The following is an 18,154-nucleotide window of genomic DNA, read 5'->3' as shown; positions in this document are numbered from 1 at the left end:
AAATAAAGTACACATATGCAGTTAGATATGTTAAATAGCAAATCAATAATAGCAAGAAAACGTTTATGAACATTCAATAAACAATTCATTTAATCAAATACATACTTTCAGTACATTAGATGTTTGTTCTAAAAGAATGCCCCCACACTTTGATGTTTTGCATACGAAACTGCTCACTGACTTTTGACCTGTTTTATTGAATTATCACTACTTGACATAACAACCTTTGTTTTCTCTTACGTAATAACACATTCATTAAATACCAGCAACAATTCTCTTGTCTATAAATTCATCTTTTTCTCTCAGTACACGTGAAATACTGTATCATAGCTTGCTCCACTTAAATCACGTATTATAAAACCATGGATATCATAGGTTGGTTCATTTTAACAATGTATACAACTATGGATATCATAGGTTGCTCCACCACACCATATACTACCATGGATATCACTGGTTGTTACACTTAAACCATGTATACAACTGTGGATATCATAGGTTGCTCCACCAAATCATGTAATACCATGGATATCACAGGTTGCTCCAACGTACTTGGAACGAACCACTGAACTTGGAAATCAGGAAAGCTTTAGTTTCTTTGCTTGGCTAGCATCCTCTTCTTCGTCATCTTCATTTTCTTCTTCAACAAGAATTGTTCGAGGTTGCGTTCTAATGAGACAAGAAAATTTTCCAGCAAAGTTTACACCTAATCATAAAGACATACAAAACAAAGTGGGGATATACGTACTTAGCATATGCGGGACTGACCCAAAAAGGATTCTCAGCAGCTTCCTGTAACAAATACACAACTGGACATTAATAACAGAGAAAGATAGATTGAGTTGATGGGAAAGGAGTGAGTTCTAAGAGATAGTTTGGTAAATTGTAGTGTTGTTTTACCTTAGCATGTCGAAGTATAGACTCGCGAGGATTAGAATCATCGAGATTTTTTACAGCTAAATTCTTTGAAACAAACTGTGACAAACTGAGACCAGACGCAACGCGACCACCCTTTCCTAAAAATGGAACATACATAAATATCAAAATGTGGCAGAATCTTTTTATTTTGTGAAGTTGCGAATGATGGTGGATTAGAGACCTGCACCAGCCAGAGGTGTCTCAGGTTTTCTTGATTTTACTGGATCAGCGCGTTGCTTATCTTTCACTTTCTTCATGGTAGCACCACCTTGATTTTGACGAAACATTGGTAGGGCATGCGCTGTAATGATATGAATGTTGATGGTAAATAATTAATGAAATTTACACTCTTACAACATCGATAAACACAGTCATCACTCTTCACTCGAGTCTCTTACGAGTAATTATTCTTGGTGGAAGTATCATTTCGCGACTTTCACTTTTCTTCTTGGCTTTAGATATGCAAGTAATTGCACCTCTGAAAGTTGCAAAAAAAACCAACATATGAAATATCTATTTTTTTCTCAGTTTTTGAACAGAGATTATCGTACCTTCTGCTTTTTTGAGGATCAAAGAAAACTTTTATCTCTCCATTACCACAACCGATGAATAATTGGTTGATTTTTGGATGCCATAGGCAATTGACGACACTCTGAAAACACACCAACAAAAATAAAACAAAAGTTTTATGCAAAACAAATGATAAAATATTCTTACAGAATCTGCTACTGAAAATTCCATGACTTTGTTGAAGGTGGATTTTTCAAAAAATACCAATTTTCCTTCTCCCTAAACACAATGGAAATTGTTATGTGGTAATGATTATTGGAGACACGTTCAAAAACATATCTGATAAACACCTGTCCCTTTTTCACGGAGGTGCCAGTACCAATAAGTTTCTCGTCAGGACTATAGAAACAACTAGTTCTACAAAATACAAGAAAAATCTTTTTATTTAAACATTTTGCAAAATTATGTTGTCATCACAAAAGATTCTGCATCAGCAAAATTATTTAAGCAAAAGCAAAAGAAAGAAAATGTTGGCTATCACCACTCTAACTAAATTAATACCAAATTTAAATTAGTTCTTTCTTTCTGACTGTTAGCCTCTTCGTGAAAATCTTTTTCATGTAATATACGTAGAGTAACTAATTCAATTATATTTATGTTGTTTTACAAAATTACTTTTATTCATAGGGAACATACGTCAAAAATGAATTTGGAAGATTCAGCGCAACATTTACTGGCATTTTGTAACTGCGAAGATCCCAAAGTTTCATTGTGTCATCTCCTGAAATAAACGTATACATGTGACCAAAGCAGGTTCCAAGTCTTCATCTATGAGGTTATTAATAATGGACAAACCTCCTCTAGACACAAATGTTTGGTTGTCATAAGAGAATTTCAGACATGAAATGTCACTGCCATTTGCATGACAGTTTTTCATCAAAAATGTGGGATGAACCTGAAAGAAATTGTCATGAATGGAAAGTTCTTTTTTACTCAATCATACAGCATGGATAATCTAAACTTACAAAAGCCTTTCGAGTGTCCCATACATGAATTGTTCCATTCTAAGAGAATTAATAAATTAAATGAAAATGCAACACATCTTGCCATGCAAAAAAATTTTGAGTTACCTGAACACCAGCAATGATATATTTTGCATCTTTACTGTAAGCACAATGTGTTGGTATGGCTTTCTTCCCTAAAATATGTTTCAAAAATCATATTGTAGAACGATGTAGAAATGGGATTATTTTTACTATTTAAATTTTAAAAGATATGCAACTAAAATGTAAGTTGGATGTGATATTACCTTGAGCACTTTTTGTTTTTAGTACATTAATATTCTTTTTCGGTGTGTTAACATCCCACAGTCGTACAGTACTACAAAAAATGATCAATAACAATGGTTGATATGAAGTGTTGTGGCTTTAAAGTAAATGGTTTGAACCCGGGTGTATCGTTACATGTTTGTAAATGTAGATCGTCCAGGTTGGTATAGTCCTGAGAAGGACTGTTTTTTTTTACTCTGAAGATGACTACCGCTAAGGTTGTCAAAACATCAGTCAACAACAACAAAAACAGTCCTCAGGACTATACCAACCTGGATGATCTACATTTACAAACATGGTGTGGCTTTGTCAGCATAGCCATCATCAAACACAACACATCATCAAACACAACACATCATCAAACACAACACATCATAAAACACAACACATCATCAAACACAACACATCATCAAACACACATCATAAAACACAACACATCATCAAACACAACACATCATAAAACACAACACATCATCAAACACAACACATCATCAAACACAACACATCATCAAACACAACACATCATCAAACACAACACATCATCAAACACAACACATCATCAAACACAACACATCATCAAACACAACACATCATCAAACACACATCATCAAACACAACACATCATAAACACAACACATCATCAAACACAACACATCATCAAACACAACACATCATCAAACACAACACATCATCAAACACAACACATCATCAAACACAACATCATCAACACAACACATCATCAAACACAACACATCATAAACACAACACATCATCAAACACAACACATCATCAAACACAACACATCATCAAACACAACACATCATCAAACACAACACATCATCAAACACAACACATCATCAAACACAACACATCATCAAACACAACACATCATCAAACACAACACATCATAAAACACAACACATCATCAAACACACATCATCAAACACAACACATCATCAAACACATCATCAAACACAACACATCATCAAACACAACACATCATCAAACACACATCATCAAACACAACACATCATCAAACACAACACATCATCAAACACAACACATCATCAAACACAACACATCATCAAACACAACACATCATCAAACACAACATCATCAAACACAACACATCATAAAACAACACATCATAAAACACAAACACATCATCAAACTCAAACACATCATCAAACACAAACCCATCATCTCCACATGTCATAAATTTTTCACGATCTTTAGGATGCCAGCATCCACAGTTCAACATGGAGACATGACCCTTGAAAATACAAAATCATGCTAAAAAGATTGCAAAGGATATTCAAAATCATGACAAAAACACACTTTTGTCTTTGCCATATCAAACAAATATTGATCTCCTTTTATGCACTCCATTGCTTCAAAGCCGTCACGATCCAAAATCTTTGCCTGAGCATTTCCCGAACACACAAGAATTGTATCACCACTGGAACTGTACTCCAAAGAACGAATTTGATGGCAGCCACATGGTTGAATATTTCTGAATGCTGACATTGATGCACCCATTGCATTGAAGTCCCAAAACTTAATCTGTAAATGAGTTGAGTTGAAATACAACATACATGTAGCAGCTTTATTAATGAACACCCACTTACATCATAGTCATGTCCTCCAGATATCAACCTAGCTCCACTTGTATCCAAAGATAATGCTGATACCTATCAAAAAATATTTAATGACCTTACTCATGCAAAATTTCCCAAACAACTAGTGGGAAATTCCTCTTTAAATCAAAAATAAACACTTGCCGTCTTTGCACCATGTCCCAAAGAGATTTCATGGCTGCATGGAACAATTGATGCTATGCCCTTTGGAAAGGGAAAGCACAAAACTTAGCACAAGTATATAATGCAACATAATTATGAAAAGGTTTTTCATACATCCTCAGCATCATCCTCCAAATTGTCTTCATCATCACTGTCGTCATCTTTGGCTTTTTCAATCTGACTGACCTAACATCAATGTGAAAAGACTGAATCTTCCAACACTCAAAGTTTTTTAAAAAAATACAGTAATACACATGAAATAGCAGAATATTCATACTCTAATATTATCACTTGGAGTTTCATTACTTGAAGGCATAGTAACATACGGAGTTTCATCATCAGCATCTACCTCATCTAAAAAGTTATTTAACAATCAATGAGTAATTTTCCCAATATAGTTCATCGTAATCTGCCTTCATTAAACCTCTGATTTTTCTCTTTTCTTCATATGCATCTGCCACCCTTCTCTTAGCTACAGCCATCATTTCATTGATGTCAAATTGCCTAGCTTTCTTCCCTAAGAAAGAAATATGGTTATGACATTACTGCCAAGTCTTGCACTTGAAACAAGTGTGAAAAGAGGGATAAAATAAGGTAAACAAATGGACTATAAAACCATTTAATAAACATTATAATAAATTCCTACCAAAGCCAGAGAAACCCATCAACGAAGACATACTTGTTAAGAAGTGATATTTTAAGTGACGTAGTTTGCATGTAACGATCACACTATAAGAACGTGGGTCACAAAGGTCACATATCTATGTTAATGATGATTGGTTTATTTTGTCACCTGATACTATAGACCACTTTGGCGGTTTTATTTGAATAAAAACACGTGCTCGCTAAGTGAAAAACTCGGACAAACATGGCGGAAAGTCATAACAATGTCATAATTTGCTATATGAAATAGAAATATTTTTCGCTCTCTTGCAAATGTAGCGACGAATCAAACTTAGTCATAGTTGTTGTGCGTCAACGGATATACGATGTGAGTAAGCACAACAACTCGCTACAAGCTAACCACACAAGCCCGACCACAAAGCATGAAAGCACTATAACGCGCTTAGAAAGAACTAAGTCATCCCACTATTACGTGCAGGATATGACGGAGAACACTCCCTTTTAGTTATTATATAAATGCACGACAAAATATAGAATAGGACAAGAGATGAATAGAGCATAGCAAAATTCAATGTAAACTCGTATGATTAAATATAATGCAATAATAATAACCATACGTGGCGGAGTAATTTTATAACAATGGTTACGACGAAGAGGTGCGCTTGGGGAACCTGCAAAAGCGATTCGCGGTATCCTGATCGTTTAAAACGAGACGCATGTAGAAGCAAAGTATTTTTTTTACATTTTCCTGGGGAGAAATACCATAGCGACAATATTCCTTTGTGTTAATAAACTTAGATCAATGCAGAGTAAACAATGTGTGCAAAGTTCTGTGCCATTTATTTCTTTCCATTGTTGCATCCTTGTTACTGAACCATTTATGTTCCATGAGAATGAAATCATTGGGACATTTCTCATATTTTTCAATATCCTAAAAAATGTTGTGAGATTGAAAAAGTAAGCACTCTTCCCTATGTTATTGCATTGAGTACAACTATGACTAAGTTTGATTCGTCGCTACATTTGCAAGAGAGCGAAAAATATTTCTATTTCACATAGCAATTAGTCATTGTTATGACTTTCCGCCATGTTTGTCCGAGTTTTTCACTTAGCGAGCACGTGTTTTTATTCAAAATAAAACCGCCAAAGTGGTCTATTGCATGCTATATAATAGTTAGCGTCTTTACTGTTTAATTCCTATTCCTATACCTTTCTATTCTATTATGTTGCTGTTTGGATTGCACGTTTAATAAACTATATTACTGGATACTGTGTTTGTTTTATGACTGTACTTTCAACAGGTTATGGGCCCAGGACGCAAACTGTCCTACTAAAGATAAGTAATTTAAAACTTAAGCAATGTCATTTTCGGATAGCGCTCTTAAGTTCGCAAAATTGAATGGCACGAACTACCGGTCATGGGCTTTCAACATGCGGTTATATTTGGAAAGCATGGACTTGTTTGAATTCGTCGAAGGTAGTGCGATTGCTCCTAACGACGATGCCGGTGCAGATGTTCGAAGGAGATTCAATTCCTCAGCGAAAAAGGCATGGACGTATATTTGCTTGGCTATCGAGCCGGATCAGCAAGTGCACGTGAGAGAAACGATAACGGCAAAGGAAGCGTGGGACGCTTTGAAAAGTCAATTCGCCAGGGGAATCGTTACTTCAAAAGGTTCGTCTTCGTCAGCAATATTATTCGTCAAAATTTCATGTTGGAGGGAATATGTTGGAGCATATAAACAACTTAAAATCATTACACGAGCAACTAAAAGAAATGGGCGCAAGTATCGATGATAAGGAACTGGCAATGACCCTGTTGGCTAGTTTGCCAGATAAATATAAACCATTAATAGCGGCATTGGATGCTGTTGGTGAGAATGAACTTTCTTATGAGAAAGTCAAAAACATGATACTAAATGATGAAGACAGAGCCAAAGATTCCGAGACCAGAAAAGAGGATGCATTTTCCGTGCAACGCAACAAGTTTCGAGGTGGGAAACAACGTGGTGGTCAGAATGAGAACATTTTTAATCGAAAGAAAGGCTTTCGTGGCAAGTGTTTCATTTGTGACGAGAAAGGACATCTAGCAAAAGACTGTGTCCGCAGAAGAAGACGAAGCAGTTTCCAAACAGTGGCAACTCTTCAATCAATAAGGGAAACAAGTCTGCTCAGCTTGCAGAAAACGAAGAAAATAGCGAAATCGATAATGGTAATGCGTTGATTTCAAATTCATCAAGTATTACAAGAAATTCAGATTGGATTATCGACTCCGGTGCAACGCAGCACATGACTTACGATTTGGAAGGCTTATGCAATTACGTAGAATTTAAGCAACCGTGTGTAGTAAACCTTGGAGATAACCGCTCTATTTTAGCGTATGGCAAAGGAACTTATAAGGTAAAAGCTATTCTTGGCGACGGAAACAAAAACATGCGTCTGTTTGTTTGTCTTGCACTTGCTTGCCACGCGTGGCGCCTCAAAAGTCAATGACGTTCAAAAATTTCGCTTCCATTTTCAATATCTCTGGATTATCTGGGTATAAAAAGTACTGCTCATTTACACACAGATGCTTTGAACTCCAAATTCATACTAACTAGATGTTTAATTAAAAAAAGTTCTATAAACGCTGGTAATAACAGTCTGTCGGACTTATGTGCAATCGTTTTCTCAAGCTTTACCGAACATTTTTATAACGAGATGGCTCATTGCATTTAGATATTATTTATTGAAGACTGAAGGAAAGGAATTCTTATATTTTGAATAGCGATATTTGAATATGTGATATTTAAAGGGAGAAAACGAGTGCATATAAATATAAAGTACATACGTGTAGTTAGATATGTAAAATAGCAAATCAATAACAGCAAGAAAACGTTTATGAACATTCAATAAACAATTCATTTAATCAAATACATACTTTCAGTACATTAGATGTTTGTTCTAAAAGAATGCCTCCACACTTTGATGTTTTGCATACGAAACTGCTCACTGACTTTTGACCTGTTTTATTGAATTATCACTACTTGACATAACAACCTTTGTTTTCTCTTACGTAATAACACATTCGTTAAATACCAGCAACAATTCTCTTGTCTATAAATTCATCTTTTTCTCTCAGTACACGTGAAATACTGTATCATAGCTTGCTCCACTTAAATCACGTAAAAAACCATGGATATCATAGGTTGGTTCATTTTAACAATGTATACAACTATGGATATCATAGGTTGCTCCACCACACCCTATACTACCATGGATATCACTGGTTGTTACACTTAAACCATGTATACAACTGTGGATATCATAGGTTGCTCCACCAAATCATGTAATACCATGGATATCACTGGTTGTTACACTTAAACCATGTATACAACTGTGGATATCATAGGTTGCTCCACCAAATCATGTAATACCATGGATATCACTGGTTGTTACACTTAAACCATGTATACAACTGTGGATATCATAGGTTGCTCCACCAAATCATGTAATACCATGGATATCACAGGTTGCTCCAACGTACTTGGAACGAACCACTGAACTTGGAAATCAGGAAAGCTTTAGTTTCTTTGCTTGGCTAGCATCCTCTTCTTCGTCATCTTCATTTTCTTCTTCAACAAGAATTGTTCGAGGTTGCGTTCTAATGAGACAAGAAAATTTTCCAGCAAAGTTTACACCTAATCATGAAGACATACAAAACAAAGTGGGGATATACGTACTTTGCATATGCGGGACTGACCCAAAAAGGATTCTCAGCAGCTTCCTGTAACAAATATACAACTGGACATTAATAACAGAGAAAGATAGATTGAGTTGATGGGAAAGGAGTGAGTTCTAAGAGATAGTTTGGTAAATTGTAGTGTTGTTTTACCTTAGCATGTCGAAGTATAGACTCGCGAGGATTAGAATCATCGAGATTTTTTACAGCTAAATTCTTTGAAACAAACTGTGACAAACTGAGACCAGACGCAACGCGACCACCCTTTCCTAAAAATGGAACATACATAAATATCAAAAAGAGGCAGAATCTTTTTATTTTGTGAAGTTGCGAATGATGGTGGATTAGAGACCTGCACCAGCCAGAGGTGTTTCAGGTTTTCTTGATTTTACTGGATCAGCGCGTTGCTTATCTTTCACTTTCTTCATGGTAGCACCACCTTGATTTTGACGAAACATTGGTAGGGCATGCGCTGTAATGATATGAATGTTCATGGAAAATAATTAATGAAATTTACACTCTTACAACATCGATAAACACAGTCATCACTCTTCACTCGAGTCTCTTACGAGTAATTATTCTTGGTGGAAGTATCATTTCGCGACTTTCACTTTTCTTCTTGGCTTTAGATATGCAAGTAATTGCACCTCTGAAAGTTGCAAAAAAAACCAACATATGAAATATCTATTTTTTTCTCAGTTTTTGAACAGAGATTATCGTACCTTCTGCTTTTTTGAGGATCAAAGAAAACTTTTATCTCTCCATTGCCACAACCGACGAATAATTGGTTGATTTTTGGATGCCATAGACAATTGACGACACTCTGAAAACACACCGACAAAAATAAAAACAAAAGTTTTATGCAAAACAAATGATAAAATATTCTTACAGAATCTGCTACTGAAAATTCCATGACTTTGTTGAAGGTGGATTTTTCAAAAAATACCAATTTTCCTTCTCCCTAAACACAATGGAAATTGTTATGTGGTTATGATTATTGGAGACACGGTCAAAAACATATCCGATAAACACCTGTCCCTTTTTCACGGAGGTGCCAGTACCAATAAGTTTCTCGTCAGGACTATAGAAACAACTAGTTCTACAAAATACAATAAAGATCTTTTTATTTAAACATTTTGCAAAATTATGTTGTCATCACAAAAGATTCAGCGTCAGCAACATTATTTCAGCCAAAACAAAAGAAAGAAAATGTTGGCTATCACCACTCTTACTAAATAAATACCAAATTTAAATTGGTTCTTTCTGACTGTTAGCCTCTTCGTGAAAATCTTTTTCATGTAATATACGTAGAGTAACTAATTCAATTATATTTATGTTGTTTTACAAAATTACTTTTACTCATTGGGAACATACGTCAAAAATGCATTTGGAAGATTCAGCGCAACATTTACTGGCTTTTTGTAACTGCGAAGATCCCAAAGTTTCATTGAGTCATCTCCTGAAATAAAGCTATACATGTGACCAAAGCAGGTTACAAGTCTTCATCTATAAGGTTATTAATAATGGACAAACCTCCTCTAGACACAAATGTTTGGTTGTCATAAGAGAATTTCAGACATGAAATGTCACTGCCATTTGCATGACAGTTTTTCATCAAAAATGTGGGATGAACCTAAAAGAAATCGTCATGAATGGAAAGTTCATTTTTACTCAATCATACAGCATGGATAATCTAAACTTACAAAAGCCTTTCGAGTGTCCCATACATGAATTGTTCCATTCTAAGAGAATTAATAAATTAAATGAAAATGCAAAACATCTTGCCATGCAAAAAAATTTTGAGTTACCTGAACACCAGCAATGATATATTTTGCATCTTTACTGTAAGCACAATGTGTTGGTATGGCTTTCTTCCCTAAAATATGTTTTAAAAATCATATTGTAGAACGATGTAGAAAAGGGATTATTTATAACTATTTAAATTTTAAAAGATATGCAACTAAAATGTAAGTTGGATGTGATATTACCTTGAGCACTTTTTGTTTTTAGTACATTAATATTCTTTTTCGGTGTGTTAACATCCCACAGTCGTACAGTACTACAAAAAATGATGAATAACAATGGTTGATATGAAGTGTTGCGGCTTTAAAGTAAATTGTTTGAACCCGGGAGTATCGTTACATGTTTGTAAATGTAGATCGTCCAGGTTGGTATAGTCCTGAGAAGGACTGTGTTTTTTTTTGACTCTGAAGATGACTACCGCTAAGGTTGTCAAAACATCAGTCAACAACAACAAAAACAGTCCTTCTCAGGACTATACCAACCTGGACGATCCATTACACTTTGTCAGCATAGCCATCATCAAACACAACACATCATCAAACACAACACATCATCAAACACAACACATCATCAAACACACATCATCAAACACAACACATCATCAAACACAACACATCATCAAACACAACACATCATCAAACACAACACATCATCAAACACACATCATCAAACACAACACATCATCAAACACAACACATCATCAAACACAACACATCATCAAACACAACACATCATCAAACACAACACATCATCAAACACAACACATCATCAAACACACACATCATCAAACACAACATCATCAAACACAACACATCATCAAACACAACACATCATCAAACACAACACATCATCAAACACAACACATCATCAAACACAACACATCATCAAACACAACACATCATCAAACACACATCATCAAACACAAACATCATCAAACACAACACATCATCAAACACAACACATCATCAAACACAACACATCATCAAACACAACACATCATCAAACACAACACATCATCAAACACAACACATCATCAAACACAACACATCATCAAACACAACACATCATCAAACACAACACATCATCAAACACAACACATCATCAAACACAACACATCATCAAACAAACATCATCAAACACAAACACATCATCAAACACAACACATCATCAAACACAACACATCATAAAACACAACACATCATCAAACACAACACATCATAAAACACAACACATCATCAAACACAACACATCATCAAACACAACACATCATCAAACACAACACATCATCAAACACAACACATCATAAAACACAACACATCATCAAACACAACACATCATCAAACACAACACATCATCAAACACAACACATCATCAAACACAACACATCATAAAACACAAACACATCATCAAACTCAAACACATCATCAAACACAAACCCATCATCTCCACATGTCATAAATTTTTCACGATCTTTAGGATGCCAGCATCCACAGTTCAACATGGAGACATGACCCTTGAAAATACAAAATCATGCTAAAAAGATTGCAAAGGATATTCAAAATCATGACAAAAACACACTTTTGTCTTTGCCATATCAAACAAATATTGATCTCCTTTTATGCACTCCATTGCTTCAAAGCCGTCACGATCCAAAATCTTTGCCTGAGCATTTCCCGAACACACAAGAATTGTATCACCACTGGAACTGTACTCCAAAGAACGAATTTGATGGCAGCCACATGGTTGAATATTTCTGAATGCTGACATTGATGTACCCATTGCATTAAAGTCCCAAAACTTAATCTGTAAATGAGTTGAGTTGAAATACAACATACATGTAGCAGCTTTATTAATGAACACCCACTCACATCATAGTCATGTCCTCCAGATATCAACCTAGCTCCACTTGTATCCAAAGATAATGCTGATACCTATCAAAAAATATTTAATGACCTTACTCATGCAAAATTTCCCAAACAACTAGTGGGAAATTCCTCTTTAAATCAAAAATAAACACTTGCCGTCTTTGCACCATGTCCCAAAGAGATTTCATGGCTGCATGGAACAATTGACGCTATGCCCTTTGGAAAGGGAAAGCACAAAACTTAGCACAAGTATATAATGCAACATAATTATGAAAAGGTTTTTCATACATCCTCAGCATCATCCTCCAAATTGTCTTCATCATCACTGTCGTCATCTTTGGCTTTTTCAATCTGACTGACCTAACATCAATGTGAAAAGACTGAATCTTCCAACACTCAAAGTTTTTTAAAAAAATGCAGTAGTACACATGAAATAGCAGAATATTCATACTCTAATATTATCACTTGGAGTTTCATTACATGAAGGCATAGTAACATACAGAGTTTCATCATCAGCATCTACATCTAAATCATCTAAAAAGTTATTTAACAATCAATGAGTAATTTTTCCAATATAGTTCATCATAATCTGCATTCATTATACCTCTGATTTTTCTCTTTTCTTCATATGCATCTGCTACCCTTCTCTTAGCTACAGCCATCATTTCATTGATGTCAAATTGCCTAGCTTTCTTCCCTAAGAAAGAAATATGGTTATGACATTACTGCCAAGTCTTGCACTTGAAACAAGTGTGAAAAGAGGGATAAAATAAGGTAAACAAATGGACTATAAAACCATTTAATAAACATTATAACAAATTCCTACCAAAGCCAGAGAAACCCATCAATGAAGACATACTATCTTTTTTTTCATCATCTTAGAAATAAAATGCAATGCATGAAACAAGTATTGAAAATAACCATCTACAGCTAAAGTAACAAAATGATGATAAGAGGGTTGATGAACCTGGCAATGTATGTGAAGATAATCCCTCCTGGAAGCTGGAGTTATCAGTTTTCTTTGTGCTTTTTGTTTCTACATTTAATCATGGAGAAAACCATAATGGATCATCATTCAAAACCTGCCGTACGTAAAGTATCACAAAAACAGTGGAAGAATTCATGGACAAACTAGTATACACAGAACGTACCTCTCATTAGCTTCATTTCTTCGAGATCATCTTGCTCCATAGTTAAAATTTACGGAAGTTTTTTTATGAACTTTATAGGTGTAAACCATTGAGTTCTATAAGACCTGGAGGGGAAACGTCAACAAAATTACTATAAATTATTATCGCGCGGCCGCGTGGTCAAAAACATGGCGGATTTTGGTTGTCAAAGTCAGCGGAAAGACGCGGGCTCATGAAATGAAATTTTTTTCGCCCACCCGGATTTGACAACCACAATTGCGATTATATAAAATATCAATGCAAAGCACAAAAACTTTAGAAATTTTATCTTTAAAACATGCTGCAAACTTGTTTGGTATACGGATGCTGAAGAAATGCCAGAAAAGGAAACATTTCATGACACCGTTTTACCTCATTTAAATGTGTGTGTCTATTTCACAAAAACCTGAAGCATTATTTTCAATATTTTATGCTTACGGTATCGTGGTTGTCATTATTATGAACAGTAACAGAGATCCGTTTCGGGAGGGAGCGAATGTTAAAAATTTTTCTCAAAGTGGAAGTTTTGACAACCAAAATCCGCCATTACCGCCATGTTTTTGACCACGGGGTCCAGGCCCCTTTGCCCCTCCAGGTCTTTTAGAGCTCAATGGTGTAAACTGTCTCTTGGGGTCTAGGAGACAATAAGTTACCTAGGGGGTGGGGGTGGGGGTGAGGTGAAGTGGTATTGTTACTTGTGTTGAGGTGTTCATGTATTTTTGCGATCACAAATAATAGTAGGGTTTTGGTCAATAACTCTCAAAAATGTACACAAAACACTAAAATAAAATAACATATTTAATAAAGTTATATTTATAAAAGGTACCATCACAATATATTTCTGACCAATAACAGAAGTGGTTATTTTACATCACAACCAAGGTCAACTTGGTTAATTAAACCTGGCAGTTCAACTTTAATAAATATATACTAACACTATTGCTCAAAACCAGGCTCGTTTACTCTTTTTGCTCTTACTCAGGCTTTTGATGAATACATTCAAATTAATGAATTGTATAAACACAGTATTGGCTAGGCCATTAACCATGAATCCCAATAACCAAATATTCAAACACCTATCACAGCAATCATTGAATCATGAACCCATGCAATGCATCTATATTTCATGTCCAACATTGCCAAAATTAATCTCTTGTTTTGAAAGCCTTGAATTTGAATTCAACTATTTCATGAATAAGTAGAGAAGCTCTTCTTGCAAGACTTAACTTTGGGCAGTAAATATACCCATTATTTACATACATACATGTATTATGAAGCCAAGAATGAATCTATAATATTAACAATATCCAATGTCACTCAAAAGAATAGATTGCCTTTGACTTTGAGAGCTAGCATTCATAAAAAAACTGCATGGTATGTTAAGCTGATGATTTTTACCTCGCTACATTATTGATGACCAATCAAACTCATCCTCTTCCTCATCATCTATGAAATTTCGCTGTGACATATTGTAATTTGGTGGTGTTACACGAATTCCTGGAACACTAGTAGCAGAATGATAAGATCCGCCACTTGTTCCAACACTACTTGAGCTAACAAAACTCCCTGTTGATAAATGTGGACGACTACTTGGCGAAATATTTAAGTAATTCCCTTGAGTAAAACTACTGCCAGAATGGCTACTTAAACTACTGTTACTTGAGAATGATTGATTAGAAGTGGGAATGTTCCGATGGACTCCTTGGCTATTAAGGAGTTGATTAAATGATTGAGTTAGCTCTTGCCATTGCATGGGATCAACACCAAATGAGCTGGCATCCAATCCTTGCATACTTTCCATCACAGATTGCATTTGCCCCCAATCAAGATTATGCCAGTCGCCAGAGTTCATACTTTCCAGCAATGTTTCAAGGTTTTGTACAAGACTTAAAGATTGTTGACTGGTGCTTGTCATTCCAAGACTTGGATTATTGCCCATTATTGGATTTGATTGGGAAGTTGAGCCTTAGTTAAAGAAATTCATTACATTTGCATAATGCAGACAAAAAAATTGTTTCGTGTGAAATGCATGATTCTAACTATATATGAGTATGAACATACAAATGCTCTACTTTTGAGAACAAATAATAGTAAGTTAAAAAATCGATTTACTATGTTAATAAAATGATAATTTACAGTTGAATCATTGATTTACATAAGATAGCTATCTATAACAAAAATTGTCACCATATGAATGATTTATACAAATGATTGAGAACATACCTCCATAATTTGAATTATTGGCAAGACCTGCATCAAACATGGACCGATACAAACTACGAAAGGATGCACTTAAGTCTTGAAGACTTATTTCAGGTACAACTTTAGTAGGAGGTTCTCCAGTGTTGTTGTTGCTGAATGGTACAACTCCATGTTGAGTATGAGGAGAGATATGTGTTGATGTAACAGGTGAGCTGCTATATGGGGACTGAGAAGGATGTAGCGGACCTCCTGGGATAGGGGATGCATGTATAGGGGATAAGTCAGGTGACATACCACCAGGTGAATATTGGACTTCATCATCACTATACAAAAATGTCTGTAAGGGAGAGTTGAGAGCATTAGTCAGAGGTTAAAAATTAAATGGTGTTAATCAATTAATTTATCATCTATGAGACTATGTCTTCTTTCAAAATATAAGACATATACATCAAATATACACATTTCAAAAAAAAAGTAGACAAAAAAATTTGATCTCTTCAATATCATCACAATATTGGTCAAACCTCATTTATTCCCTCTAAAAAAACAACTATAAAGTTTGCAGGAATACCAGCAAACAAGACAGATTTCCAAAGTGGAAAGAGTGTTTTTAGCAAAAAATCCCCCAAAAAATGCTTATGAAAAGCAATTTTGAAAAGCAATTTTGAAAAGCAATGAAAAGCAATTTATGAAAAGCAATTTTGATATTTAACACTGAAAATATCGGCACTCCATTGACATCAAATTAACTGAAATATATTTTTCTTTCGGTTCAAAGCAAATGGACCGTAAAACGTTAAATAAAAACGGAAAATGACACATAATTTGATGAAAAAATGTCGCAGGAAAACAACGCTTACTTAAATACTTACAAACAATTTTTCAATGATAGGATGTTGTTAAAATTTTAAAGTCAAATGTTAAGAACAGGTATTTACAAAACGACATCGAAATGATGATTAAAAATGAATTAAAATCCAACGCAAAACTTAAAGTCAAATCTAAGCAACAATACACCGCCAACATCATTGTAAGTGTTTCCAATATTGATATTGTTAATCAACAAAATAAACTTACTCCGTTTGGACCACGTTTTCTACTAGATCGCAACTGCGATATGTCGTCAGAAGGACTTTGTTCTATCGCCCAATATGACCCCTTAAAACGTTTAACAAATAAATTATTGTACAAAAATTGCACATAAATTGTACATAAAGGAAGGTCATAAGAGATGAGTTAGATGACTAATTTACTAAGAACTCGGTATCACGATTTACGAAGTAAGTCGTAGGTTTAAAACAAAAAAAAACTCAAGCATAGTCAGGAGAATTATAAAACAAGCCTTCGAATGGAAATATATGTCAATAGACTTTCAACAATATTAGCAATAATTTAAGTATGGTGTCTAACAAAAACGAGTACGTACTTTGCCTGGATCATCTCTACTTCTCGCAACTTTACGGAAACACTTATTTAGGCTGAGATTATGTCTTATAGAATTCTAAAAAAAAGTAAACACATGATTGAACGAGAAAAAAACAAAAATAATGACACAGTCGCGATCGTCTTTCATGATAATATACTTCACTGCACAAGACTTATTTGTAATATTGTATCATGCAAGAATTATTAATCAAAAACTCCTACCTTCCAACCACTTCCAGCGTCTCTATAATAAGGGAAATTGTCACAGATCCACTGATATATTTCACTTAAGGTCATTTTCTTACTTTCTGAACTGTTTATCGCGAATGTTATAAGATTAGCGTATGAATACGGCGGCTTGTTCTCTCTCAACTGATGGTCGTGACCATCATGGTCAGGTAATGTCGAGTAGGGATTCACAGGTGAAACGGGGCTTTTTCGCAACGAGTTTTTATTAACACCATTAGCAATATTATCGCAACCATTTGCGTTGGCCATCGCTCCACCAACGGTTAACTTGGGCAACCAATCCATAGCAGTTAAACTACTGTTTAAGTCCGCCATCTTACTGTGGCGTCTCTATATGGCCCTTGCCAACCCCGACATAGCAGGGGGCGAAACATGAATTCATAATGAGCTTTTAGGCAATGTTTCAAGTGGCCTTTAACACAAAAACAGTTTCTTTATGTTCTGAAAGCTCTCAGTGTTTTGGAAAGGAAAATGTTAAATGAAAAATTTTTGTCAATTTCTTTTTAAAACGTTCTTCTTTACATGATGGAGAAAAAAATGC

The 18,154-nt window shown here is 35.0% G+C and overlaps 2 protein-coding genes across 5 annotated transcripts; both read right to left on the bottom strand.

Moving 5' to 3' along the window:
• Nucleotides 1–66: 66 nt before the first annotated feature.
• On the bottom strand, nt 67–13,828 carry LOC124444884 (WD repeat-containing protein 70-like). 4 transcript variants are annotated; one of them, XM_046995553.1, is made up of 23 exons: nt 13,720–13,828; nt 13,536–13,604; nt 13,395–13,445; nt 13,173–13,265; nt 13,020–13,102; nt 12,857–12,928; nt 12,725–12,784; nt 12,572–12,634; nt 4,095–4,319; nt 3,953–4,029; nt 2,738–2,808; nt 2,559–2,626; nt 2,454–2,492; nt 2,284–2,383; nt 2,125–2,209; nt 1,779–1,845; nt 1,636–1,707; nt 1,470–1,570; nt 1,317–1,396; nt 1,100–1,219; nt 901–1,016; nt 749–792; nt 67–669 (listed from the first exon to the last, which is right to left on the bottom strand). In XM_046995553.1, the coding sequence occupies exons 1-23, from the start codon at nt 13,757–13,759 to the stop codon at nt 579–581; spliced, it is 1,887 nt and encodes a 628-aa protein (XP_046851509.1). In that variant the 5' UTR covers nt 13,760–13,828; the 3' UTR covers nt 67–578. The 4 variants fall into 4 exon arrangements, with proteins under 4 accessions (XP_046851509.1, XP_046851512.1, XP_046851511.1 ...); XM_046995552.1 differs by lacking the exons at nt 67–669; nt 749–792; nt 901–1,016; ... (10 more) ...; nt 3,953–4,029; nt 4,095–4,319 and adding exons at nt 8,057–8,822; nt 8,902–8,945; nt 9,054–9,169; ... (10 more) ...; nt 12,140–12,216; nt 12,282–12,506; XM_046995556.1 differs by lacking the exons at nt 12,572–12,634; nt 12,725–12,784; nt 12,857–12,928; ... (3 more) ...; nt 13,536–13,604; nt 13,720–13,828 and adding exons at nt 4,385–4,447; nt 4,538–4,597; nt 4,670–4,741; ... (1 more) ...; nt 4,980–5,072; nt 5,349–5,476.
• Nucleotides 13,829–14,517: 689 nt separating this feature from the next.
• LOC124444885 (forkhead box protein J2-like) lies at nt 14,518–17,975 on the bottom strand. The gene is made up of 5 exons (XM_046995557.1): nt 17,587–17,975; nt 17,366–17,440; nt 17,017–17,097; nt 15,961–16,276; nt 14,518–15,702 (listed from the first exon to the last, which is right to left on the bottom strand). The coding sequence occupies exons 1-5, from the start codon at nt 17,926–17,928 to the stop codon at nt 15,140–15,142; spliced, it is 1,377 nt and encodes a 458-aa protein (XP_046851513.1). The 5' UTR covers nt 17,929–17,975; the 3' UTR covers nt 14,518–15,139.
• Between the last annotated feature and the right edge of the window lie 179 nt (nt 17,976–18,154).

Source organism: Xenia sp. Carnegie-2017, unplaced genomic scaffold (genome assembly GCF_021976095.1).
Source record: "Xenia sp. Carnegie-2017 unplaced genomic scaffold, XeniaSp_v1 HiC_scaffold_21, whole genome shotgun sequence".
Classification (NCBI taxonomy): Eukaryota; Metazoa; Cnidaria; class Anthozoa; order Malacalcyonacea; family Xeniidae; genus Xenia; species Xenia sp. Carnegie-2017.
This window is presented reverse-complemented; position numbering and strand designations above follow the sequence as displayed.

Coding starts and splice junctions, on each gene's coding strand:
- LOC124444884 (XM_046995553.1), bottom strand. CDS start 13,759: ATGGAGCAAGATGATCTCGAAGAAATGAAGCTAATGAGAG. Junction 13,103..13,172: donor AGAAAAGAGAAAAATCAGAG/GTATAATGAATG, acceptor ATAACTTTTTAG/ATGATTTAGATGTAGATGCT. Junction 2,493..2,558: donor ATATCATTGCTGGTGTTCAG/GTAACTCAAAAT, acceptor TAATTCTCTTAG/AATGGAACAATTCATGTATG.
- LOC124444885 (XM_046995557.1), bottom strand. CDS start 17,928: ATGGCGGACTTAAACAGTAGTTTAACTGCTATGGATTGGTTGCCCAAG. Junction 17,441..17,586: donor ACGCTGGAAGTGGTTGGAAG/GTAGGAGTTTTT, acceptor ACTTTTTTTTAG/AATTCTATAAGACATAATCT. Junction 17,098..17,365: donor GTAGAGATGATCCAGGCAAA/GTACGTACTCGT, acceptor AAACGTTTTAAG/GGGTCATATTGGGCGATAGA.